The following is a 26607-nucleotide window of genomic DNA, read 5'->3' as shown; positions in this document are numbered from 1 at the left end:
TGAGACGATGGGTTTTTCTAAATATACAATCATGTCATCTGCAAACAGGGACAATTTGACTTCCTGTTTTCCTAATTGAATACCCTTTATTTCTTTCTGTTGTCTGATTGACCTTTCCAGAACTTCCAATACTGTGCTGAATAGGAGTGGTGAGGGAGGGCATCCTTGTCTTGTGCCAGTTTTAAAAGGAAATGCTTCCAGTTTTTGCCCATTCAGTATGATGTTGGCTATGGGTTTGTCATAAATAGCTCTTATTACTTTGAGATACATTTCATCAATACCTAGTTTATTGAGAGTTTTTAGCATGAAAGGCTGTTGAATTTTATCAAAGGCCTTTTCTACATCTATTGAGATAATCGTGGTTTTTGTTGTTGGTTCTGTTTATGTGATAGATTATGTTTATTAATTTGTGTACGTTGAACCAGTCTTGCAACCCAGGGATGAAGCCAACTTGATTGTGTTGGATAAGCTTTTCGATGTGCTGCTGTATTCAGTTTGCCAGTATTTTATCGAAGATTTTCGTATCAATGGTTCATCACGAATATTGGTCTAAAATTCTCTTTTTTTGTTGTGTCTCTGCCAGGCTTTGGTATCAGGATGATGCTGTCCTCATAAATGAGTTAGGGAGGATTCCCTCTTTATCTGTTAATTAGAATAGTTTCAGAAGGAATGGTACCAGCTCCTCTTTGCTCTTTGTACCTGTGGTAGAATTCAGCTGTGAATCCATCTGGTCCTGTACTTTTTTGGTTGGTAGGCTATTAATTATTGCCTGTTTCAGAACCTATTATTGGTCTATTCAGAGATTCAACTTCTTCCTGGTTTATTCTAGGGAGGGTGTATGTGTTCAGGAATTTATCCATTTCTTCTAGATTTTCTAGTTTATTTGCATAGAGGTGTTTATAGTATTCCCTGATGGTAGTTTGTATTTCTGTGGGATTGGTTGAGATATCCCCTTTATCTTTTTTTTATTGCATCTATTTGATTCTTCTCTCTTCTTTATTAGTCTTGCTAGCAGTATATCTATTTTGTGGATCTTTTAAAAAAAAACAGCTCTTGGATTCATTGAATTTTTTTGAGGGTATTTTTATGTCTCTATCTCCTTCAGTTCTGCTCTCATCTTAGTTATTTCTTGCCTTCTGCTAGCTTTTGAATTTGTTTGCTCTTGCTTCTCTAGTTTTTTAATTGCAACATTAGGGTGTTGAGTTTTTATCTTTCCTGCTTTTTCTTGTGGACATTTAGTGCTATAAATTTCCCTCTATACTCTGCTTTAAATGTGTCCCAGAGATTCTGGTACGTTGTGTCTTTGTTCTCATTGGTTTCAAAGAACATCTTTATTTCTGCCTTCATTTCGTTATTTACCCAGTAGTCACTCAGGAGCAGGTTGTTCAGTTTCCCTGTAGTTGTGCTGTTCTGAGTGAGTTTCTTAATCCTGAGTTCTAATTTGATTCCTATTTGGCCATCTTGGAAGCATACCAATAGGAGCAGGATGTTCATTGTATCAAATGCTTTTTCTGCATCTGTTTAGATGATTATGTGGTTTTGGTCCTTCATTCTGTTGATTTTCAGTGTATCATGTTTGCTGATTTGTGTATGTTGAACCATCCTTGCATTCCTGGTAAAAATCCTACTTGATCATAGTGTTTTATCTTTTCAATATGCTGTTGATTTAGGTTTGCTAGTATTTTGTTGAAGATTTTTGTGTCTATTTCATCAGGGATATTGGCTTGTAGTTTTCTTATTTTGTTGTTGTATCATTGTCTGATTTTGGTATTAGGGTGACGCTAGCCTTATAGAATGATTTAGAGAGAATTCCCTTGATGTGGTTTGGATGTATGTCCCCTCCAAATCTCATGTTGCAATGTGATCCCCGTTGTTGGAGGTGGAGCCTGGTGGGAGGTGTTTGTGTCATGGGACGGGATCTGTCAGGAGTGGCTTGGTGCACTCTCTGAGGTAATAAATGAGTTCTTGCTCTGTTAGTTCACGTGAGAGCTGGCTGTTTAAAGAAGCCTGGCATTTCCTCTTTTCTCTCTTGCTCCCTCTGTCACCATGTAACACACCTTCTTCCCCTTTACGTTCTTCCACAATTGCAAGCTTCCTGAGGCCTCACTAAGAGCAGATGCTGGCACCCTACTTCTCATATGGCCCGCAGAATCATAAGCCAAGATAAATTCTTTTTAAATTACTTATCCTCAGGTATTCCTTTACAGCAACACAAAACAGACTAACACATTCCTCCTCTTTGATTTTTTCGAATACTTTCAGGAGGATTGACATTAGTTGTTATATATGTTTGGTAGAATTTGCCTGGATTCTTATCTTGGGCTTTTCTTTATTGTGAACCTTGTTATTACTGATTCAATCTTGCTTCTTGTTATTGAGCTATTCAGGTTTTCTATTTCTTCCTGATTCAATCTTGGTAGCTTATATGTTTCCAGGAATTTATCCATTTCCCCTAGGTTTTCCAGTTTGTCAGTATATAGTTCTTCAGAGATTACTGTGGTAACCATTGTAATGTCTCCATTTTCAATTCTGATTTTGTTTGATTCTTTGCCCTTTTATGTTGGTCTAGCTAGTGGTTTATCAATTTTGTTTATCTCTTCAAAGAACCAACTTTTTGCTTTGTTGATCGTTTTGTATTCTTTTTAGTCTCTGTTTCATTTAGTTATGTCTGATCTTTTTATTTTCTTCTGCTAATTTGAGGTTTGGTTTCTTCCTGCTTTTCTAGTTTCTTGAGGTACATTGATAAGATTATTAATTTATAATCTTTCTGCTTTTATAGATGTAGACATTAATTGCTATAAAATTTCCTTTTAGCACTGCTTTTCCTATTCCCAAGAGTTTTGGTATGTTGTTTCTCTTTTCATTTGTTTCAAGAAGTTTTTAAATTCCTATTTTTATTTGTTGACACAGTGGTCATTCAGGAGCATGTTGTTTAATTTCTATGTGTTTGTATAGTTTCCAGAGTTGTTCTTGGTATTGATTTCTAGTTTTATTCCATTGTTGTCTGAGGAGGTACTTGATAAGATTTTTTAAAAATTGCTGAGATTTATTTTGTGATCCAACATATGGTTTGTCCTGTAGAATATTACATGTGCTGATGAAGAGGATGTATAGTCTGCAGTAGTTGGATAGAATGTTAGGTCTGTTTGTTATAAAGTCTAGTTTAAATCCAGTGCTTTTAGTTGATTTTCTGCTAGATGACCTGTTTAGTGCTGACAATGGGGGTGTTGAAGTCCCCCACTATTGTTGTAGTCTTATCTTTTTAGATCTAGTAATATTTGCTTTATGAATCTGGTTGCTCCAGTGTTTGATACATACATATTTAGATTTTATATTGTCTTGTTGAATTGATTCCCTACTATTATATAATGACCTTCTTTGACTTTTTTTTTTTTAAACTGGTCTTGGCTTAAAATCTGTTTTTATCTGATATAAATACAGCTACTCCTGCTCACATTTGGTTTCCATGTGAATGGAATATGTTTTTCATTTTTTTTCATCCCTCAACTTTCAGTCTACATGTGTCTTTACTGGTAAAGTGAGTTTCTTCTAGGCAGTATAAAATTGGATCATTTTTTAAAAAGTCGTTCAGCCATTATATGTCTTTTCTGGTTTTTTATATATTCTTGGCGTTTTTTTCTTTTTCTTATTGTTTATCACTGTAGTTTGATGGAGTCCTATAGTGGTACCATTTGAGTCTTTTCCTCCTTTGTGTGATTGCTTTACAGATGAGTTTTATACTTTCGTATTTCAAAGTTAATATTTTGAGCATTTTTGTTTTTGAGATGGAGTTTCAGTCTTGTTGCCCAGACTGGAGTGCAATGGTGCAATCTCAGGTCACTGCAACCTCTGCCTCCCAGGTTCAAGTGATTCTTCTGCCTCAGCCTTCCCAGTAGCTGGGATTACAGACATGAGCCACCATGCCCAGCTAATTTTGTATTTTTAGTAGAGACGGGGTTTCTCCGTGATTTGGTCAGGTTCATCTTGAGCTCCCGACCTCAGGTGGTTCGCCTGCATCAGCCTCCAAAAGTGCTGGGATTACAAGCATGCGCCACCCCTCCCAGCCCTATTTTGAGCATTTCTTGTAGGGTCAGTCTAGTGGTAATGAATTCCTTCAGTCTTTGCTTATCTCGGAATCAGTCTATTTTGCCTTCATTTGTGAAGGATAATTTTGCTAGAGATAGTATTCTGGGTTGCCAGTTCCCTTTTTTTTTCCCCCAGCACTTTGAATATACCATCTCATTCTCTTCTGGCCTGTAAGGTTTCTTTTGAGAAATCTGCTGTTAGTTTGATGAGGTTTCCTTTGTAGGTGACTAGATACTTTTCTGTTGCTGTTTTTAGGATTTCCTCTTTATCATTGTCTTTAGACAGTCTGATTACAATATGCCGTTCAGAAAACCTTTTCATATTGTATCTGCCTGAGAATCATTAAGCATCCTATATCTGAGTGTGTTAATCTGTTGCTAGACTTGGCAAGTTTTCCTCTTTGTTTCTTCTTTCTTGATAATACTGATAATTTGTAAATTTGGTTACTTTAAAATTGTCCCAAATGTCACAAAGGCTTTGATTATATTTTTTAAATTCTCTGTTCGTTATTTTGTTTTACAGGATTATTTCAAAAGACCCATCTTGAGGATTTGAAATTCTTCATTTTGCCTGATTCTAAGATTTTAAATGCATTTTGTTCCCTTCAATGAATTACTCCAGATTTCTATTTGGTTCTTTAAAAAAAATTTATCTCTTCAGTAAATTTCTCATTTATTTACTGAATTATTTTTCTGATTTTTTATATTCAGAATTCAGTTGTATCTCACTAAGATTCTTGAAAGTCAATATTTTGAATTCTTTATCTGGGATTTTGAAATGTTCTTAAGATATATTGATGGAGTATTGTGTTCCTTTGGAGGTATTATATTTCTTTGCTTTTTCATGTTTTCTCTCTCCTTATGTTGGTATCTGCACATCTGGTATAACAGTTGGTTCTTTCTATTTTTGAATTCACTTTCATAAGGGAGGACTTTTTCCTGAAGGTGTATCTGTAGTGTTAGTTGGATAGGGTACTTTGGCTTTGATTTTGGGTGGATGCAATGGTGTAGTGTCTATATGATTTTTTTTGGCAGTAAACAACATCAGTGATATCTGTGATTTCCTTGGTAAGTTAGAGTGTTGTTATTAGCAGAGGCTGTGGTGAAGTGCTGAGGACTGGGATGCCAGGTAGGCCAGTCTTTAGACCCCAGTAGTTGCAGTGGTGGGTTGAGTGTGCCTGTCTTTCTGCCCCAGTGTGGAATACCCTGGCACCTGTGTTGGAGCAGGCTGATTCTTGGCTTTCAGGTGGCTTTCTCACCGGGAGGTAGTGGCAGCAGTGGACCACATGGTTGGATGTTCTCGGGCCCCTAGGCAGCTTGTGTGGCATGGCAAGAGCAGTAGCAGTGGTAGGATGATCCTCTGCATCATGAATAGTGTGCATATATTGTGAGTGGCTGTGATGGGCTGGACAGGCAAGTTTCCAGGCCCGAGGTAGCACTTGTAGGTAGATTTCAGCTTATGTGGTAGTGGCTAGTAAGTTAGGCCCAACCTCAGTACCCTGTGAGGAATGTTCAGGTACCCAAGGTGGTAGATTGGATTGGACAATCTCCAGGACTTCAATCTATGTGCTCTGTCTCAGGAATGGAGAACAAAGCGAGGCTGGGTAGGCTTTTGTTCAGCCTCCACAGTGGTGAGAGGGGGCACCAGCTGTGATGGGCAGGGGTAGGGCAATTGTTAGGCCCTAGGCAGAGTGCTTGAGTGAGGGGCAATAGCAGCTGCATTGAGGCCCTGCCACTGGAGAGGATGTGGCCATCATCAGGGGCCACAGCCTGGACTGGCAGGTGGGGAATGTGTGTCTCTTTCATGCCCCAGTTTTAGTGAGGCTTGATGTCCTGCCCTTGTGGTGGTAGCCTGCACCTAACTCTTCATCCTGCATCAGCTGCAGCAACCCCTGCCCAGCTCATCACCAATTCCAGCAGCAACTTGTGTCTCCATCTTAGATCTCAGCAACATATGCCTACCAGCACTGGGTGCTTCAGCTCGTGTCTCACTGACTTCTTAGCGTTGGCTTCAGGAGCACTCCCAGCTTGCCCCACTGTCCCAGCAGTAATAGCCTGAGTTTCCTTAATGCCTCAGTCCTGGCACTGCTGGGTCCCAGGACAGCAAGCAGTTTGTCAAAGGCTAGGTTTGGAAATAACGCCTTGCTGTAGTTGTTTAGGTCTCAGAAAGGATGTGGGGGCCAGTGTTGAGTTCTCTCTTAGGAGCAGTTCCATCTCATGGGCTCCTGGCAGCTCCCTGTGTTAGTTTCAGGGCCTGGGAGGGTTGAGGGCTTTTCAAGTAGCCAGGATTACACAATTCCATGGTGGGGATGTTGGCTGCTGGAAGTCTCTCATCCATTTCCTACTTTGGGAAATCACTCCTGGCTCCCAGCTGATCCCAGTCAGGGAGGATGCAAGAGGCAACCTCTTTCCCTGTTTTTGGTGCTTCCTGTCCCTTCTTTGTTGAATTCCCTTGTTCTCTTGGATAATGTAGTTGAAATGTGACTGTCTATATACTGTTCTGCTTTTCCTAAGTAGAGGAGTCAGGCATATAAAATGCTTCTAGTGAACCCTCCCCCCACTCAAAAAGTTAATACAAATGTATTAAACTTGCTAGTTAAAATACACATTTTCGTATTAAATAAAATCTAACCATGTATCACAGAGACACATCAAAATAATAAAGACATAGTTGAGAGCAAAAAGATACGAAAAGATAAATGAGACAGATACTGGAGAAAGGCTTAGGTAGCTGTACTAATATTAAACAAAATAGGCTCTAAAATACAAAGCTTTATTAGTAATAAAGAGCATCACTTCATATTGATAAATGGTTTACCAGAGAGATCTAATGGTTACAAACTTATATTCACTAATAAAATACCCTGAAAATTATAAAGGTAGAAATTTGGAGTTAAGGAATATGTTGATAAATCCACCACCAAGGTGGGAAATTTCAGCATGGCTTTCTCAGTGATCACAGTACAAACATAAAATGTTAATAACAATCAAGATGACCTTAATGCATTTCACAAAATTAATACAATAGACACATACAGAAACGTGCCCCGAATAAATACTACATTTGGGCAAGTAAAAGAAAGAAAATATCTAAGAATAAATAAATTAAAAATATAGGTTAGTGGTTACCTCTAGCGGCAGGGTGGGTCAAGCTGGAGGATAGGATTAGGAAGAAACACACAAGTAGCTTCAGTAATATTAATAATGGTCCAGTGCTTGAATGATGTGTTCATGGTATATTTTAATATGGTAGATCTTAACTTGCATTTATATTACATGTATTTTTACTGCATCTATTAAATATAACATAAGAAAATTTTGTTCCTCAAATATTCTCCTCATTCTTCAGTGTGTTTCAGATTTGTTCTTGGTGTGGGGGGTACTGTATTCTGACCATATCAGGAAAGATGTCAGAAAGTGATTCATGTCAATACCGTTTGACCTGGCAATGTCATTACTGGGTATACACTCAAAGGGATATAAATCCTTCTATTATAAAGATACATGCACACATATGTTCATTGCAGCACTGTTCACAATAGCAAAGATGTGGAATCAACCCAAATACCCATCAATGATAGACTGGATAAAGAAAATGTGGTACATATACACCGTGGAATACTAGGCAGCCATACAAAGGAATGAGATCATATCCTTTGCAGGTACGTGGATGGAACTGGAAGCCATTATCCTCAGCAAACTAACACAGGAACAGAAAACCAAACACCACGTGTTCTCACTTATAAGTGGGAGTTGCACAATGAGAACACATGGATTAAAGGAAGGGAAGAACACATGGTGGGGCCTGTCGGAGTGGGAAGGCGGAGGGAGAGCATCAGGATAAAAGAGCTAATGCATGTGGGGCTTAAATCTAGGTGAAGTGATGAAGGTGCAGCGAACCACCATGGCACATGTTTACCTGTGTAACAAACCTGTATGTCCTGCACATGTATCTCAGAACTTAAATAATATTTAAGAAATAATAAGAGGAAAGAAAGTGATTTATGTCCTCTCTCAGCAGACTTTCCATTCTAATTAATGTTAACTAAGTGCCCACCATTCTGTCTTTTTAATACCAACAACCTATAATATGTCAGTGGACAGTTAGTTCTTCACAATGACAATGGAAAGAAAGTTAGGTATATGAACTAATCCCTCCAATCTCTGAGAAACCTGGAGTAGATGGGTGCCTTCTTTTATGGACCATCTATTCCTTTTACCTTCAGTTACAGCATCACGGAAGTACATGATTTTGATAAGTCAGTATTTGTATAGTTTCCAAATGAAGAAACTGAGCAACAGTCAAGTAACTTAGGGTCAGATATATTTTCTACTTTCAAAGACCTCTATAGTAAAGCCCACATTTTTCCTGATACTAATTCCGAAATTCAGTAAACTACAAAGCAAAATTTTCTGGTTTCTTATACTGATATTAACATGGCTTTGAGTTAAACTGATTTGGCATAATTGGGCCATGTTAAGACAGCTTGAATGGCTTATTTTATTTTCCACAAAGTCACATTTAAAGAAACTTTTGTGAAGATAATGAATCCTTATTTAACAAATTCGTTTGGGGCATTTAAAATATGAAAGGTAGGCACCAAAAGATGACACTGACGTTTAAACTTTTTTTTTTTTAACTTTCCATTTTGAAATAATTTCAGATTTACAAAAATAAAGTTCAAAAATAGTGCAAAAAATTTCTGTATACACTTCATGCAGATTCCCCAAATGATCTTACAATTATAAAAATGATAAAAATCAGGAAATTAACGTTGATATAATATTATCATCTAACCTAAAAATCTTATTCAGATTTCACCAGTTGTCCCAATAATATGTATTTTTTTCCTGGCTCAGCAGGGAATCCATGGTTACATGATGCATTTAATTTTTATGTCTTGCTAGTGACCTTTTTTGAAACAGTTTTTTAGGTTTACTAGTCTCTCATGACCTTGGCACTTTAATAAAACATGGGACAATGATTTTGTAGGATATACTTTAGTTTGGATTTGCCTGTGTTGTATCCTTGTGATTGAATGTAGATTATGCCTTTTGAGTGAGACTACCACAGAACTGATCCTGTGTCTTTCTCAGCATATCATATCAGCTGCACATGGTATCAATTTGTCCCATTGCTGGTGATGTCAGCTTTAATCATTTGATTAAGGTGGTGTCTGCCAAGTTTCTCCAACATAAAGTTACTATTTTTTTCTTTGTAATTAATAAGTATCTTGAGGGGAGATACTTTGAAACTACATGAACATCCATCATACATTTTTCATTGTATATTTGCCCACTAATTTTACTATCTAGTGATGATTTTTACCTGAAGCAGTTATTACTATGGTATTTTACAAATAATAATCATCTAACCCCATCATTTCTTTACATCGAGTAGTTGGAATTCTACTGTGAAGAAGAGCTCCTCCTTATCCCACATTTACTTATTTATTCATTAAAAAATGTATATCATTATGAACTTTTGGATGTCTTTTTCATTCTATGGGTAATAGTCTATTACCAGCATTATTTATTTTTTGTTTAAATTATTCCAGTATTGTCTATTGGTAGCCTCTTCATGTTGACTTCTGTATCTTTTTATTATGTTCGTATCGATTTTTAAGTATTTACTTGATTTCAGGCACCATAACGTTTCAGGCTCATCTTGTACTTTTCCTGCTACAGTTCTGAAATAAATCATTTCTCCAAGGAGCCCTGGTCAGGGAATAATGCTAAGGAATCGGATTCAAAACTTTTGAAATTGCCCAGAGAGCTGCCAACATTCAAGTATTGACCATGGAGATATTTGTTATTCAATGTACCAACAAAGTTGTCCGTATGATTTTTTAAGTGTCATTTTATAAGACTAGGTCTGCAACAGCAATGATGTAGTAAAATTAAAATTTTAATTTTGGCACACCAGGAAAAATAGCCATCACATTTACCATCTGGTTTCAATGTATTCATTTTATTTTTATTTTATGAATAATTTACAGAAGTAAGAATAAAGAGATAGTTAAAAAAACAGCAAAATAAGAATTTAAACATAGCAAACCAAATTTTTATTTCATGTTTTCCTGATTTTGGAGGTAACATAACTTGAAATTGGCAATACCTTTGAATGCAAATAACTGCTCATGAGCTGTCATATATGAACCTGGAACATAATCATCTGGTAAATACTGGCTCCAGATTTTAAACAGATCTCTAGAAGGTTATAGCTCATCATTACCACGGGTTCTTCTTGCATATGTTATTATCACAGTGTAATGCTATGGAAAAATTTGAGGGTTCATGATTTTGTAGAAAAGGTGGTCATGTTTTTGTTTCACAATTACAAAAATATTTTCGTTTTTACTTTTATAAATGTCAATCAGATTGATCAACCCAATGAACTTTTAAAATTTCTACATAATGTGTTTTTCCAGTCACCTTTACATATATACCTACCTTCAGCATTTGTCCATTTATGAATATAAATTTTTACCAACAAATATTATAAAAGATAAAATAATTGTCATATGTCCTTTTACCAAAGCAGGATGGTCCAGGTTCTTGTTGCAAAATATTAATGATGAAGTCCTTCCTATTAAATAATTAGTGGGTTAGAATATCATGTTTCCTTTTTGTCTTTGTAAATATATTGTTTACTCTGATTCTCAAGTCTGACAGAATTGATCTGAAAGACTCATAACCCAAGATTTTGCTTCTATGGTCAGTTTTACCTCATCACCAGAATCTCAAGTGCTCTCTCTCTGCCTTCATTTTCTCACTCATCTAATTATTGTGAAATATCTTTCTCTTAATTTTATTCTTTATTCCATTATGGGCAGAAAATTAAGAATTCTGAATTCTTAACTGTGTTCAATGGAAGCTGAAAAGAATATGGCAAAGATGGCATCTCTAGACTTCTTTTATAACTTTTTGAAAGATGATGTATTAGACAACACAATTAGAAAACTGAAGGATGATAGAGTGGTGACATTCATTTCTAGGCAATTTTGTAATTTCTTTTGTTTCCTTATTATTTTAGTTGTTTAGCATAGTTAAAAATAATTGATGAATGATGATGAAGTAATTCCTAGCATGATGAAATAGCAAAATGTTTTAAAATACAGGAAATATAAGATCACTAAAATCTCATAATGTATCTTAGATCCTGTAATGCATCTTAGGTTTATAAAATGATCGATAGACTAAGTGATTAAGAAAATGAGTTTAACTTACTAAGTATTTTTTCCTTTTGATTTTTGGAAAACCTGTGAGAAACAAAAATTGTGAAATACCAGTCTTTACAGATAATTAAAACTGCTGCACAGAGAAACTTAAAAACTGAACTTAGGGCTGGCTGTGGTGGCTCACACCTATAATCCCAGCACTTGGGGAGGCCAAGGCAGGCGGATCACTTGAGGTCAGGAGTTCATGACCAGCCTAGCCAACAAGGTGAAATGCCATCTCTCCTAAAAATACAAAAATTAGCTGGGCATAGTGGCAGGTGCCTGTAATCCCTGCTACTGGGGAAGCTGAGGCAGCAGAATCACCTGAACCCAGGCGGCGGCGGTTGCAGTGAGCCGAGATTGCACGCCACTGCACTCTAGCCTGGGTGACAGAGCAAGTCTCCATCTTCCAAAAAAAAAACAAAAACAAAAAACTCAAACAAACAAAAAACTAGGATCAGTGGACTCTGGCGATATTGCAAAGGTTAAAAAGTTTGATTCAGTCACATGGTGAATAAAAGGATAGGGACATTGGTAAGACCACTTTTTCCCTAAACCCAGTAATACTCCAGAAGTGGATCCTTAATGAAACTAACTTTTAATTTTCTGCTTTTGTTACCTGGACATTATACTGTGTTCAAAGGAGCATGCAAATGTAATGAGCTATCAGCTGTGAGCAAGTTTATTAAATAGAGTGATTGAAAAGAGAACCAGACCAATAATTCCAGAATTCTAACTAGCTCAGGCTTGAACATTAACTAGTTGTGTTTCTTTGGGTTAATCCTGGAAATTACGTTTATTGGAAAGAACAGTAGTAGCCTTTGAGTCAGCCACAAGAAGAACCTGCTTCTTTGGACTCAAGCTTCCTGCCTCTCAATTTTCTCATGTTTAATAGAGATAATAAAACCCTGCTTCACAGGGTTATTGTAAGTACTAAATAAACTACTAGAGACTGTCAGACTCTGGAGGGCTAGAACTCTCTTAGCCATCTTTGTCTTTCCTGTGAATAAAAGTTATGTGAGTATTTATTGGGTAAATTATGTTACACATGTTTATGAACTGTATATTATAAACTGTAAAATGTACAATTACAAGGTCATTTTGTTTGTATGAGTACAGCTGTATTAAGTGCTCTACAAATTTAAGGTCTTTTCCTTTATCTTAAAAATCCTTTGGGAAAAGAGAGTTCTAGTTTAATCAGTGCCTCCTTCTACATGGGCTCATTGTTTTTATCAAACCAAGGAAAAATTGAAAAAGAAAGCTTTGGGAGATTTTCTAGAATTTGATATTTACCAAGTGTAGATTTATATTTATTAAGCCTCATCTCTGATTGATTTATTGCCTGCTATTTAAAAAATAATCAGTTTATTATTGTGTTTGTCCTAAATTGGATGACTGACTGGTTCATAAGTTCAGAAATTTCACTGTGGTGCTGTAAATTTTGTAGAGTAAAACATCTTTGTATGTCCTCTAAGATTACATGGTCTAAAAATACTAGATTAGGTTTGTCAATAACAATTTAAAATTTTTCTTGCCTTATCTTTTCCCTTGACATTTAATTCATTTATTACAAATCTTAAGAGAAATTGACTTGAATAATTTCTCAAGTCTTTGGTCTCTTTGCCATTTTAATATAATCTCAATTTCATATATAGGGAGATCAAGCCTTTTAAGAATTCCTGGGGTGATCATTTGAAAGTTATACCCCCCCTGCCAACTCCCCATCCCTATCTTTTGTGGCTCTGCAATATAGCCTATTCAGCAAAGGGAAATAAATCTAACTTGGATTTACACATATAACTTACTTAACTCACTAGTTAGTTTGGTTAGAGTCATTTTTCAGGACCTGACTATAAATTAGGTGAATGTTTATTGCAGCACTATTCAAGTTTCCTTGAGAAGTCACTTAGGCCTCTGGCAGAGAAAGTAGAATCTAAGGCTTGATGACTGTAAGTTTGATCTACTGTTAAACCCTCCTGGATCCTGGCCAGAGCTTGGGCTATCAATAACTGCTGCCTTAACATCAGTGTATGATTGTATGTATGTGAAACACTCTATCCTTATTTGTATCTTTCGTTAGTTGACAGGTTCACGAAAGGTAAGAACTGTAGTTAGCCTTCGGATGATACTAAAGCAAAAAAATAGAGGAAATTCCTAAATTGGGGTTGAGTCTAGAAGGGTCTCTTACAACACTTCAAATTCTATACTTTTATTATATAACAAGTGTTATTACCATAGTAGTTCCATAACACTTGGCCATTAACTGGCTGCTTGTCACCTGTGTCACAGATCCCATTCTGTTATCTACTCCCTTAGATCTTTATAAACAACGAGTGGCAGAACTCAGAGAGTGGGAGAGTGTTCCCTGTCTATAATCCAGCCACAGGAGAACAGGTGTGCGAAGTTCAAGAAGCAGACAAGGTATGTCTTTTTCAGAAAAAGATTCCCTATGAAATAACTGCCTTCAAACAGCAGAGCAGTAAACATATGCTCTCAATACACAACTACATGCTCATGCTTCACTTTTTTCATGACAGCAGATAGTTCTTCCTTTATTTGGAGTGTTTTTCTTCAGTTGTGCCTCTTCCTCTCTAACAGGCAGATATAGACAAAGCAGTGCAGGCAGCCCGCCTGGCTTTCTCTCTTGGTTCAGTGTGGAGAAGGATGGATGCTTCAGAAAGAGGACGTCTGTTGGATAAGCTTGCAGACTTGGTGGAACGGGACAGGGCAGTTCTTGCAGTAAGTAACCTAAGAAAACGTTAAGTCTTTACCCTACATTTACCATTCTGCTGAAATTTACGTTCCTCGGTTTTATTTTTTATTTTATTTTATTTTATTTTATTTTATTTTATTTTATTTTATTTTATTTATTTATTTATTTAGAGATGGAGTCTAGCTCTGTTGCCCAGGCTGGAGTGCAGTGGCACGATTTCAGCTCACTGCAACCTCTGCCTCCCAGGTTCAAGCGATTCTCCTGCCTCAGCCTCCTGAGTAGCTGGGATTATAGGCGTGTGCCACCATGCCCGGCTAATTTTTGTATTTTTAGTAGAGACGGGGTTTCACTATGTTGGTCAGGCTGGTCTCGAACTCCTAAAAGGATGCTTTGAAGCAGACCTGGGGAAAAAGCAAAGGAATACGTAATACATATGAAAAATTAGACATGTTTGGATTTGGGGATCAGATGGAGAAGTGGAGGATCAGCTGAATATCCTAATTTTGAAGAGAAAACTAGAGCTTTCTATGACTGATAAGGACCTTCCTTTCTACAACTCCCCCTTCCCATGACAAATTAAAAACAGTCAAGCAACAAGAGAGTCACCATGCTGCTTGGAGAAAACCAATATCAAATGATTCTTTTGAGAATGAAATAGAACAAGTGTTTACCTCCCCAGAGTTAACCTCTCTTGACTAAAGAGAATCCTTCAGAAGCAGTGGGGATGGTATGGACCTCCCATACACTTCTGCTCCGTTTGCCCTGTCATTCTGTGAGCCAATAGAAAGGAGAGACAGCAGGAGACAGCAACTTACTTTCACTGAAACAGTGATTTTCCTCACATAAGGAACTTCTTCTGCCCTAATGGGTTTTGTTGTTGTTGCTGTTTTTAAAATAAAAGTCAATTTCTTAGAGAATATAAACTTTTTGGAAACTGGAACCATTTAGGAATGTATGCACTATATACTTGGGATCTCCACCTAGGATCAATGAGTATTTAGGGTTTCCTTGTTCAGTCAGGGCATTCAAGCCATGAGTACTATATCCTTCCCCTACTTGGGAAAACAGGTCATTATTGGGCTTGCTTTCAGGGAAGAAAGCAATTTTTCCCTTTGTCAGTGTCCGTCCTACCGTAGTTCTTCCCTTCTACCATCCCCCTCAGGAATCTGTTGATAGTATGGAAACAAAATGATTCCTTTATGGAAATGGTTTGGGATTCTAGCTATATATACCATTTATTTGTATATAAAAACATTTTCTAATCTGGCACTCTAGGGAATACTGTTCCAATGAGGTGTTTATACATACTGTGAAAAAGGTGTTTCATGATGAAGAAACTCTTTGCAGATTTGCAAGACACTGGGCATATTAAAGGCTCAGGAAAAGCCTACTAAATGCTTCTCAAGCTTATTTGAGCCTCATCACCATTTTTCTGGCTAATATACCAATATCATGCAAAACCAAGTGTTTTGGGACACATTAGAGAATGCTGTTTTTATACTTGTCTCTTCACTGGATTATCATTTTCTTGAGAATTGTACTTGTATTTTACCTTTTTTTTTGGTAATCCTAGATGGTTCTTAGCACATAAATGGCAAATGAGGGCACATAGGTGGTCAATAAATGACTGTTTAATTGAGCTAAAGATATATGGTATCTATAGTATTGGATTAACACCATACTAGAAGATGATTAATTTCTGCAGTTACATTTTCATATAATAAAACTCAAATGCCTTTCTTTTTCTTCTCTGTGTCCCACTGATCAAGTCTTTTTTCCTACCACACCTAAATGAGATTCCTGCTTTTAAACACTCTCAAGCTATGAGAAAAGTGAGTTTTAGTAAAAGGTAGCCTGTGGAAGAAAGGGGAGCTCCTGACTGGAAAACTGAAGTTAATACTGCATCCAAAGTAAACACAGTTGAAAATAGACCTAGAGCTGGCAATTCTCAGTGGATTTGACTGTTGTCAGCCGCTCACAGGGACCATTTAGGCAACCCATATTCTGGTTATTGACATTATTCACTCTGTGCTGTGTAGATTTTGGTGCTGTGCTAGCTGTACAGAGAATGTAATACCAATCTTGTAAACATATACATGTTCTAAAAAGTACTAGGAAATAGTTTGATTCTATTTTTTAAGGGTGAGCCAATATACAGTGATAAGTAACATTTTTAAATAAGTTTCATTTTATACACATACTAAGTACATAAATTGTACTGGAAGTCATAGTATTTTCGTCTCATTGATTGGATAATAATTTAATTTTAGCTTTGTCAGAGATGAAATAATTTTCACACCAGTATGTCCTACGAAATATACTTGTAGGGAAAAAAGAAAATTACAAACATGTTTTTGTTTATTTCATTTGTTGAACTTGTAACACCTTTAATATTTCTCAAGTCAAAATACTCTTCTCATTTCAGCGTATTCATTTTTCATTGTTTTTGTTACAGACTTAGCCAGTTCAGGAACATGTCGTTAAAATAATAATGTTTATAATGTAAAGCAGTTCAATATTGCTATTTTTATTAAATGGAGCAGATATTTCACTCTTAATAGGTAATGGTTGTTAACGTAAATGTTTACAAAAAACCAGCCTTTAAGTTGTTAACATCTGGGCTTCCCTAGAGGAGTTCTTGTTTATTTGGTAGTAATAAATAAACTTGCTGTGCGCTGTGGATATTCCGTTTCTCAGCAGGGGTCTTGGCAGCTGTGGAGAACACTTTCTATTCTCATCAGTTGCATAAAGAGCCCATGTTTCTGCTCCTCTTTATGGATTCATATTACTGGTATAGACGCCAAAAAATCCCCAATGAGCTCTGATCATTAATATAACGGAAGCTGTTTTGACAAGCAGAACATTTCTTTATCATTAAATAAATATTGTGTTAATATATTTGGATAGTGGTTACTGGAAGCACACAGGCACAGGAACATGCACATACATACTCATTGTGATTTGTACTAGGAACTAAACCAAACTGACAGTACTAGAAATTTTTTTATTTGAGAATAAATAAAAAGATTTATTTGACCAGGTATGCATCTCCATATTCATTTGTATTCTGTCTCTTCCTTTTTTTCTTCTGCTCTAGAAATTAGTGTATCACTGGAAAGTTCTGGGGACTTAATATCTCTCCATTTCTTTTCCAACAGACCATGGAATCCCTAAATGGTGGCAAACCATTCCTGCAAGCTTTTTATGTGGATTTGCAGGGCGTCATCAAAACCCTTCGATATTACGCAGGCTGGGCTGATAAAATTCATGGGATGACCATTCCTGTAGGTATGTGAAATCAGAGTATGTTGAAAAGGAAAATGAGACCGCCAGAAATGCACTTTGGGTACCAAACACAAACAGTAGTCACATAGAATACAGATATGAGCACTCTTACAGCAGTTAGAACTGAGTGAAGAACCAACCAAATTATGTCACTGACTCTGACAGCGTCCCTTTTTCTATAGATAGTCCACATATAAGTATAGGGGCATGCCACTTCATTCATCTAAGGAACAGGTATGTATTTGTCAGCTGGTAAGTGGTCAGCATTGTGCTAGATGAGGTACTGGTGTAGGTATGAAGGGGGCATTATTGGATGGAGGGAAGTCAAGGAAAATTCCAACAAGGTTAAGGCTTGCTCCTTGCCCTCCTGAAACTTAAGATCTACTCATTGGAAGGAAATACTCTTAAATGTTAATAGTTGTCTCTGGTGAGATTATGCCTGATTTTCAGTTTCTTTTTTATATTTTTCTCTACTTTCTATATTTCTCGAATGGCCATGAATTACTTTCATAATCTAAAAACAACAGTAATCCTAAACCTTTTTATTATTAAGATTCACGTTAAATGACAGAACCAACAAAACAAAAAACTTAAAGGCCCCTTTAGGAATGTTATAATTGGGTGCTAAGTTATGTGCTTCACCTGTGAGTGCTGTAGCTGTTTAAATGAGAGGAAAAGTATCCAAGACTAAAGCAACTAAAGCGGTCAGTGAAGAGATGTTGATCTGTGCTTGAATACTAGTGATAGCTAATATCATTTGAGTGCTTTCACAGCAACCCCAAGAGAAAGGCACTGTTATAAACATCTTCAGTTTACAAAAGTGGAAAGAGGTCTGGTAAAGTAAAATTAGTCTTCCTAATTCACAGAGTAAATAAGTTTTAGAGCTAAAACTTTGACGTTAGAACCTAGGCTTGTAACCGCTTCACTAGAGAATTCAAAATAGAGCCTAGGAGGAAGAGATATCCTTATAGGAAAGGGATGGACTGAAAGAGATAGGGCATGGTGAACAGACATAAGGAAAGGAAGTACACATTTACTGAGTCGATACTAGATGCTACTTAGCACTGTGCCGGGTGCTCTACCTGTGTTCTCCAGAAGGCAGTCTGCTTTTCATGGAGAGTGCATAGTAACAGGAGTGGAAAGTAATGCTGAGGACTTTGAAGTGTCTTTTTTGGGCCTTCCTAGCCAGGCTGAGCAGTATTGATTTACTAAAAAAGGGAGTGGTTTGGCCAATAGTGTGGATGGCTGGGAACAGTGCTTCCCAAATTTAATGTATGCATAAATCATCGAGGGTCTTCTTCAAGTGCAGTTTTTGACTGAATAGGTCTGGGATGGGGCCTGAGACTCTGCATGTCTAACCAGCTGCTCGTCCTCTGCATTGAGTAGCAAGGGGAGGACACAGCAGAACCAAGTTAGGTGGCTGTTGTGATGCCTCGTGTAGGTGTGGTATGACAAGGGAAGAATAATATACAGTGAGAATGGAGGTTTAGAGACAAGACTTCCAAGGATTATTTTTTACATTGCCCCCACAAATGATGATGACATGTGGAATGTTAGTTTTAGAAAATGGGTTTCTGATCATAGGGGCTTTTCCTTTCCATCCAGAGGTTTTTCCCTTGTTCAGCTGACTGAAAAGGAAGGAGAAGATTGCTCTTGGGGAAAGTCCAAATCTTAGTTCAGTTCTGACTCTAAGGATATTATAGAACAGTTGTTCTCCAGCATCACTTGCAGAATGTGGGGATGGCCTAAGTAAGGTAAAAAGTCACTATTCATTATGAGCATACCTAGTACAGGGCCTAAGAATTAAAACCTTTGTTAACAATGGGACACATGTCACTCTTTTTAGGTGGGCCTGTCCTGTATCAGTACAGAAGGTAAATTAACAAGCTCAAAGTCCCTAGCTGTGTTTTTTTTCTTGGCCCCACCCCACCTGCCATTTCATTATTAAAACAACAGATATGTTTTATGCATTTAAATATCTTTTCAAACTATTTACAAAGCTCTGAAGAAGACTGTGAAGCAGAAGGCAATGCACATAGATCTCTATTTGGCCTAACAGTATCTTGGTTTTCTTTTACTTCCTCAGAAGGGAAGATCCTGATTAGATAAAGCTAAATATTGATTGGCATTCCTGATTATGTTTGAAGCTTTAATGTAACTTGATCTGGCAGTAGAGGTGGTTGGCCCATAAGCCTTACTGTTTTCATCTGATGCTTTTTGGAGATCTTGTGGATGCTCATCTACAAGTTAGAAATACAGGGCATAGGAAAGGCTCTCACAGTAGTCTTTCACAGCTTTACTCATTAACTGTTGTTCAGCCAATGAAGGAAAAAAAATGTGGAATTCTCTTAAACTCTTAGTAACTTTTTGTTTCCCAAAACCAAAAAGTTTTTCTGAAAGTGCATTTAGAGGCATACTGGAATGAGGGACTCTACCTGTCATCAGGCCTGTAGGCAGAATTCCCAGGAGGCTGAAGTTTGGGTCATAAGAGCTCTCTCCATGGTATGTCAAACAGATGAGGGAAGGATGGAGGTAGAGGTTAACTTCGCAGCTTTCCTGTCTGTTCCAGTTTTAGATACATTTGGGTTTGCCTGGAGATCACTTAGAATTCAGACAACAATATCTTTGGCTAGTCTAGTACTTAGTGAATGCAGCTGGACTAAGTCAGGGGAGTCACAGGAGAAGATCACAGAAAGGGGTATCATAATCATAATTATTCACTTCTTCTCAGATTTGTTCAGTAAATTAATCCATTTGTATTTGTCTTTTGTAACTCCATAATTTAACATCAGCTTCATTTTCATTTTGTCTCTGCATACTTGGCCTTTTTTTTTTTTTCACAGTGAAGTCTGGAATATAGAAAGTCCATTAGTTTTTAACCATGAGATCTTTATTGTGCTACATACATTTTCCTGCAAACAACCTAATTTTATGTTTAGAATTATAAAGAAATAATGTACTTTATATTTACATAGAATTTAAAAGTATAAAACATTCTTGCATGTACAATATGTGTGTGATTCTGTGAGTGATCTGATGAGACAGTCTGGATTTTAAATGGTATTTTACCCATTTTACATCTAAGAAAATAAGACTCTAAGGGTTTAATGTCTTGAAGGTCACGTGGTTAGTAAGTGGGAGACCTGAGATTCAAACCTAAGCGTTTTTCTGTCTAAGCCATGATAAGTTGTCTTCTTATGGAGATTGGTTCAGCAAGGCAGGAAGGTGGCCCTGGTGATGTCTTTACCTCTGTGCAGATTTTTATAATAATATACAGTTTATTCTCATCATTCATGGTAGTTACGTTTTATAAAGTCGTGAACACTGAATTAGCAAATACTGAACTATTGCTCCTAGGGGAAATACAAGGTTAGGTTCCTGCAAGCTTCTTATCACAACATTCTTGTCCACTGATCAGAGCATGGCCTTGTTTTACGTTTTTCTGTTGAAAGATCCTTTGTTTAATATATATTGTTGATTTATGAATGCTTAACTCATGACCAGCCAGACAAAAGTACTATAACTGATGCCTGAATGAAGCTTGTGTGACACATGTATTTTGTCTGTAAGGCACATCACAGCCTTCTTGCAGTTAGGAACACTAGACAGCACTCAACACTATGCTTAGGGGCCATTTTAAACAGCAAAATCATGAACAAAAGGCACAAAAATATGAAAAATGTGGCACTAAACAGACCACAAAAAGGACACTTTTTTTTTTTTTAAACAATAAAAGAGCTGAAGCAAGAAGGCAAAGTGTCACCTTGTTCAACCTCAGCTGAGAATATGTGCATCAGGTGACTCAAAATTTTCCCTGCTTTGGGGAAATGCAAATTAAAACCACAATTGAACCACCTCACTACTGCAAAAAAAAAAGTCCATAATTTAAAAATAAAAAAAAAATAGATGTTGGCATGGATGTGGTGAGAGGGAACACTTTTACACTGCTGGTTGGGAGTATAAACTAGTACAATCACTATGGAAAACAGTATGGAGATTCCTTAAAGAACTAGAAGTAGAACTACCATTTGGTCCAGCAATCCCACTACTGGATACCTATCCAGGGAAAATAAGTCATTATATGAAAAAGACACATGCACATGCATGTCTGTAGCAGTACAAATTGAAACTGCAAAAATAATGGCTAACTGCACATCAGCCAACAAGTGGATAAAGAAGATGTGGTATGAATGCACCATGGACTACTACTCTGACATAAAACAGAATGAATTAATGGCCTTTGCAGCATCTGGAATGGAGCTGGAGGCCATTATTCTAAGTGAAGTAACTTAGGAATGGAAAACCAAATATCATGTGTTCTCACTTCTAAGTAAGTGGTAAGCTATGAGGATGCAAAGGCATAAGAATGATACAGTGGACTTTAGGGAAGGATGGGAGTGGGGTGAGTGATAAAAGACTTCATATTGGGTACACTGTACACTACTCAGGTGACAGATGCACCAAAATCTTAGAAATCACCACTAAAGAACTTATCCATGTAACCAAACACCACCTGCACTCCCAAAACTATTGAAATTTAAAAAAAGAAAAACCCTGCTTTGGATATACATGCTCATAAATGACTGAGAACACTCCATACTTATTGTTGGGTTACAAATAAATTTTAGAAAGTAGGCAAGTTCTTAAATATGGAATCCACAAATAATGAACATCAACTGTATCTAGAGCCTACTTTTTTCAAGATAGCATTTATGAGGCTTAAATGTTCTGGAACACTTAAGGTGTAGATCTGCCTGCCTAGATCCTATTCATATGGGTAAAGGGGGCTTTCGTAGTGAGTGTCAGAGATAATCACACAGTTCTGTTTGGTCACCCATAAAAAAGAACCTGAAATGTGTTTTTTTGTTGTTAAATTTTTAAATGTAAGACTGCTTTGCAACATTGAATTATACTCCATGGTTCATCCAGCATAACATCTCTAACACTAAACAACCAAAAAGAATGGGAAGAAATACACCATTATCTCTGTCACTCATACCCATTTGGGAAGACTAGGGAAAGGTATCTTGTAACTGGAAGGGATTTTCCTTTACCTCCTTTCTGTGGCATCAACTTTGATCTCTTACTCATTCACCCATTTCTCCATTCAACAGATTTTTTTTAGCACCTGCTATATTTCAGCTCTTGTATCAGGCATTGGGGTTACAAAGGCAAATAACTAAGATGTTTATAGGACAGTAAGAAAAACAAGTAGACAAGCAACTGCAATATAGTGTGATATATTTAGATAAGAAAGCATGAAATTTGGTGGGACACCATAGGAGAGACATCTCCTAGTATTAAAGCCTTCTGGAGAAGGTGGTGGGATGTCTAAGTGATAACCTTGAAGGACAAGTTAAGATGGAGACAGGGACATCACAGGCAGTGGGAATAGCTGGAACAAAGCATGAAGGGAGGAGAGTACCATGTGTTAGTGCATCTGAAAGTATAGGCAGATAAAAAAGACAGTAGGGCTCTGAGTCTGGGTCAGCCATACTACAAGTTTTATTCTGTGGGCAATAGTGAGTCACCAGATTATTTTAAATATGTGAGTGCCTTGATGAAAATTACATTTTAGGAATTGCATCAAATCTGTATATTGCTTTGGACAGTATGGTCTTTTTAACGATATTGAGTCTTCTAATCCTTGAACATGGGGTATTTTTTCCATTTGTGTCAACTGTGATTTTTTTCATCAGTGTTTTGTAGTTCTCCTTGTAGAGATCTTTCACCTCCTTAATTAAATATTCTTAGGTATTTTGGGGGGCTGTTGTAAATAAAATGAACCTAAGTGCATTCAATGGATGATTGGATAAAAAAGATACATACACATCATGGGATATTAAACAGCCATAAAAATTATGAAATCATGTCTTTTCAGCAACAGGAGTGGGGTTGGAGGCCATTATACTAAGTGAAATAACCCAGAAACAGAAAGCAAATACCACATACTCTCACCTATAAGGGAGAGCTAAGCAGTGGGTAAACATGGACATACAGAGAGACATAATAGACATTGGGGCCTTCGAAAGGAGGGAAAGTGAGAGGGGGCTGAGGGTTGAAGACTACCCTTTTGGTACCACGTTGACTGTTCTGGTGACGGGCCCACTAGAGCCCAAACCTCATAGTTGTGCAATATATCCATGTAGCAAATCTACACATACACCCCTTGAATCTATTTGAGAGATTGCATTTTAGAGCACTTTTACTACAAATGGATAATCAGTTGGAGAGAGCAAGTACTTGCTTAATTTCTTTCCATAAAGGATAGCCTTCACTTTGACTACAAATGAATAATAGAGAGGGCAAATGCCTGCTTAATTTCTCCCCATAGAGGGTAGCCTTCAACTAGAATATTTGGGAAGGAGAGAAAAGGGTTATCTGATGACCACTTTTCAGCAATGAACTGGGTGGCTGCTTCTCTCTCTGAATTGGAAATTTCTTCCACCACTCTTCATTCTGTTCCACTCAAGGCCCACAGCTGGATGTTACTGCACAATTATGCCATACTAGTTTGATTCACAAGAGTCTTGATGTTGTTTCCTTTAGAACACTATCCATTATTTCCTGCCATGGTACCCAATGGAGCCATTGTCTGTGACCATAAATCCTATGCCTTGACCCTTTTACGATGGCAGTGCCTAATTATGATAAATAATAATCATTACTATGACCTATGGAACACTTTTTACCTGTTACATTGTCGCTAATGTTATAGCAGCCCTAAAGAAAAGTACTGTTTTCCCCATTTTGAGTATTTTAACCAGTATTCAAATCCTCTTCTCCTCTCACATCTACAACCTCTTAGTGATGAGGGAAGGATCAAAGCTTATTTTTCGTTTACTTAGGGAGAAATAGAAGTTAATTTGTATTGCCTTAGATTTTTCTCTGTAGCAAGTGTTGATTTTGATTTTATGTAAGCAGAAAAAAATGTCCACGTTTTAAGCTGAATTCTGACATTAAAATGGACTTATGATATATTAGCATATAGAAAAGGTTAAACACTACCCAGGTCATATATAATTATCCACTTCACTCTCTTCCAGTTTCACCTGTTAAACTAAAGAGTAGGATACAAATACACAAAGATATTGATTCAGATCCTAAGATTTTGCCTTGAATCAGCTTGATCTGGTTTATTGTCCTTAACAACAAATGCATAGGGTGAAAGCTGAAATCTTCTTGTCCTATCAGAATAAAAGTGAGGGGCAATTTGCTCTGCCCACCTAAGAACAACCAGGGCTTGCTTGTTAATGGGACCTGAATTGGTTGTGACAGGAGGCCATGAACCTCTTTAAGAGGTTGAAGCTGAAAAGGACCTCAGGGATCCCTAAGGCTGATCTCCTCATTTTACAGAGAAGGTCCAGAGAAGTAAACTAACTTTTGTTAAGATCATGTAGTAGAATAGTCGTAGAGCTAAGCTATCTTCATAACAGACTCAGGAACATAATCTAACTTCTTAGAAACCACCAGCAGACTTCTGGGAAGAAAAGCATCAGTACACTTCATACTAACATATGGTTTCAGCGTTTGTATAGGCATTTATAGAGTTTATCATCGTAGTTATAGAATGTTCGGTGAGGTCTGTTCAATGTCAACCTGATGGGAATCTGCTACAGTACATACATAATGGAATAGTTCAATGTAATCTCATTTTTTAATACTGTGCTCATCAAAGATTGTCAGCTCCTTGAAAGGTAATTCTGTACACAAATTAGAGATTGGAAGATGACCTTCATTCACTGAATTGTCTTACAGATTTTTATGCTATTGAATAAAATCATTTTCATTGTTACTAGGTATATAAAATTTGCTATGGTTCTTGTAGTGTTCTTAGTGTTAAAATTGAAAGCTATTTCTTGAGGTCCATATTTGACAAATTTCTCAATTTCTGGCACATTTCAGATTCTTCTGATTTTATCACTATTTACAGATTGCTTAATCATACTCACTCTAGTTTATATTAATATATAGAATGTGCCAATGCTAGATATTTTTATGAGACTAAAAATTCTGTCAATTTTTTTTGGCAACTATAAAATCTGATTCAAGAAGTAATGTTTGCCTTGAATGAGTTATCCAAATAATTAAATTTTTCCAATTAACTAAATATTGCTGTCTCTTCTGTGTAGTTTGATAAACCCCCATCAAAAAACATAGAACAGTGGCTCAGTAGTTCACAAATGTAGAAGAGGCTTATTGTACTGTTCATCTCTAGGGACAAAGGCTTTTCTTAATATAATTACAAAAATGGCTCAATGCACACATACTCAGTAAAATTTAATTCACTGATCTGCCAAATTCATAGCATAATGAAGTATTTAATTGTGATATTTTTATATTTTTCATAAGTTGTAAACTACTCTTGGGCCATTAAAAGCACCCAGGTATCAAAACTCGTCAGAAAAGTTATCTCTGACTGGATCTTAAAATAACCCCCCTTTAAGAGCAATATCTATTATTCTCTGTTTTACCTTCTGAGTGAAAGGGAAAAGAGACAGAGATCAAAAGTCCTACATATGTGATGTAGTATTTGTTTTGATCTCTCATCTCCTCTTTAGCTTTCTCCATCATAGTTATGTTGTAACTTGTTGACCTAGAATGTGGTATCCAGAACATTTTCTGATGTCCTCATCAAATGCAATCCTTTTTATGCTGAGTCTGAGCGCTCTCTGTAATCTCTCAGGTTTGGTAAGAAGACCCAAAACCATTCATAGCCTACAATGGAGTATCTCAATTTGGGTGGAGACTGTTTTTATATCAGGCCGTTGAGCTTACAGCACAAAGCTAGCGAAATGAAAGAACCTTTTAAGTCTTCCTGCTGTATTGAGAGAGCGTTGTTAGCATAAAAGATGGAAAAGTCGCTTTAATTTTTTTCTTTTTTTAATTATACTTCAAGTTCTAGGGTACATGTGCACAACATGCAGGTTTGTTACATATGTATATATGTGCCATGTTGGTGTGCTGCACCCTTAACTCGTCATTTACATTAGGTATATCTCCTAATGCTATCTCTCTCCCCTCCCCCTACCCCACAACAGGCCCTGGTGTGTGATGTTCCCCTTCCTGTGTCCAAGTGTTCTCATTGTTCACTTCCCACCTATAAGTGAGAACATGTGGTGTTTGGTTTTCTGTCCTTGTGATAGTTTGCTCAGAATGATGGTTTCCAGCTGCATCCATGTCCTACAAAGGACATGAACTCATCGTTTTTTATGGCTGCATAGTATTCCATGGTGTATATGTGCCACATTTTCTTAATCCAGTCTATCATTGATGGACATTTGGGTTGGTTCCAAGTCTTTGC

At 36.9% G+C, this 26607-nt stretch overlaps 1 protein-coding gene across 2 annotated transcripts in view; it reads left to right on the top strand.

Moving 5' to 3' along the window:
• The window catches only part of ALDH1A2 (aldehyde dehydrogenase 1 family, member A2), a 115430-nt gene that overhangs the window by 35399 nt on the left and 53424 nt on the right, over positions 1-26607 (top strand). For both annotated transcript variants that reach the window (XM_011983175.1, XM_011983174.1), the window contains exons 2-4: positions 13622-13726; positions 13904-14044; positions 17177-17306. In XM_011983175.1, the coding sequence (XP_011838565.1) occupies positions 13622-13726; positions 13904-14044; positions 17177-17306 (376 nt within the window). The remainder of the gene's footprint in view (positions 1-13621; positions 13727-13903; positions 14045-17176; positions 17307-26607) is intronic.

Source organism: Mandrillus leucophaeus, unplaced genomic scaffold (genome assembly GCF_000951045.1).
Source record: "Mandrillus leucophaeus isolate KB7577 unplaced genomic scaffold, Mleu.le_1.0 Scaffold247, whole genome shotgun sequence".
Lineage (NCBI taxonomy): Eukaryota > Metazoa > Chordata > Mammalia > Primates > Cercopithecidae > Mandrillus > Mandrillus leucophaeus.
The sequence above is the reverse complement of the archived record's forward strand: the minus strand, read 5'-3'. Positions and strand labels throughout refer to the sequence as shown.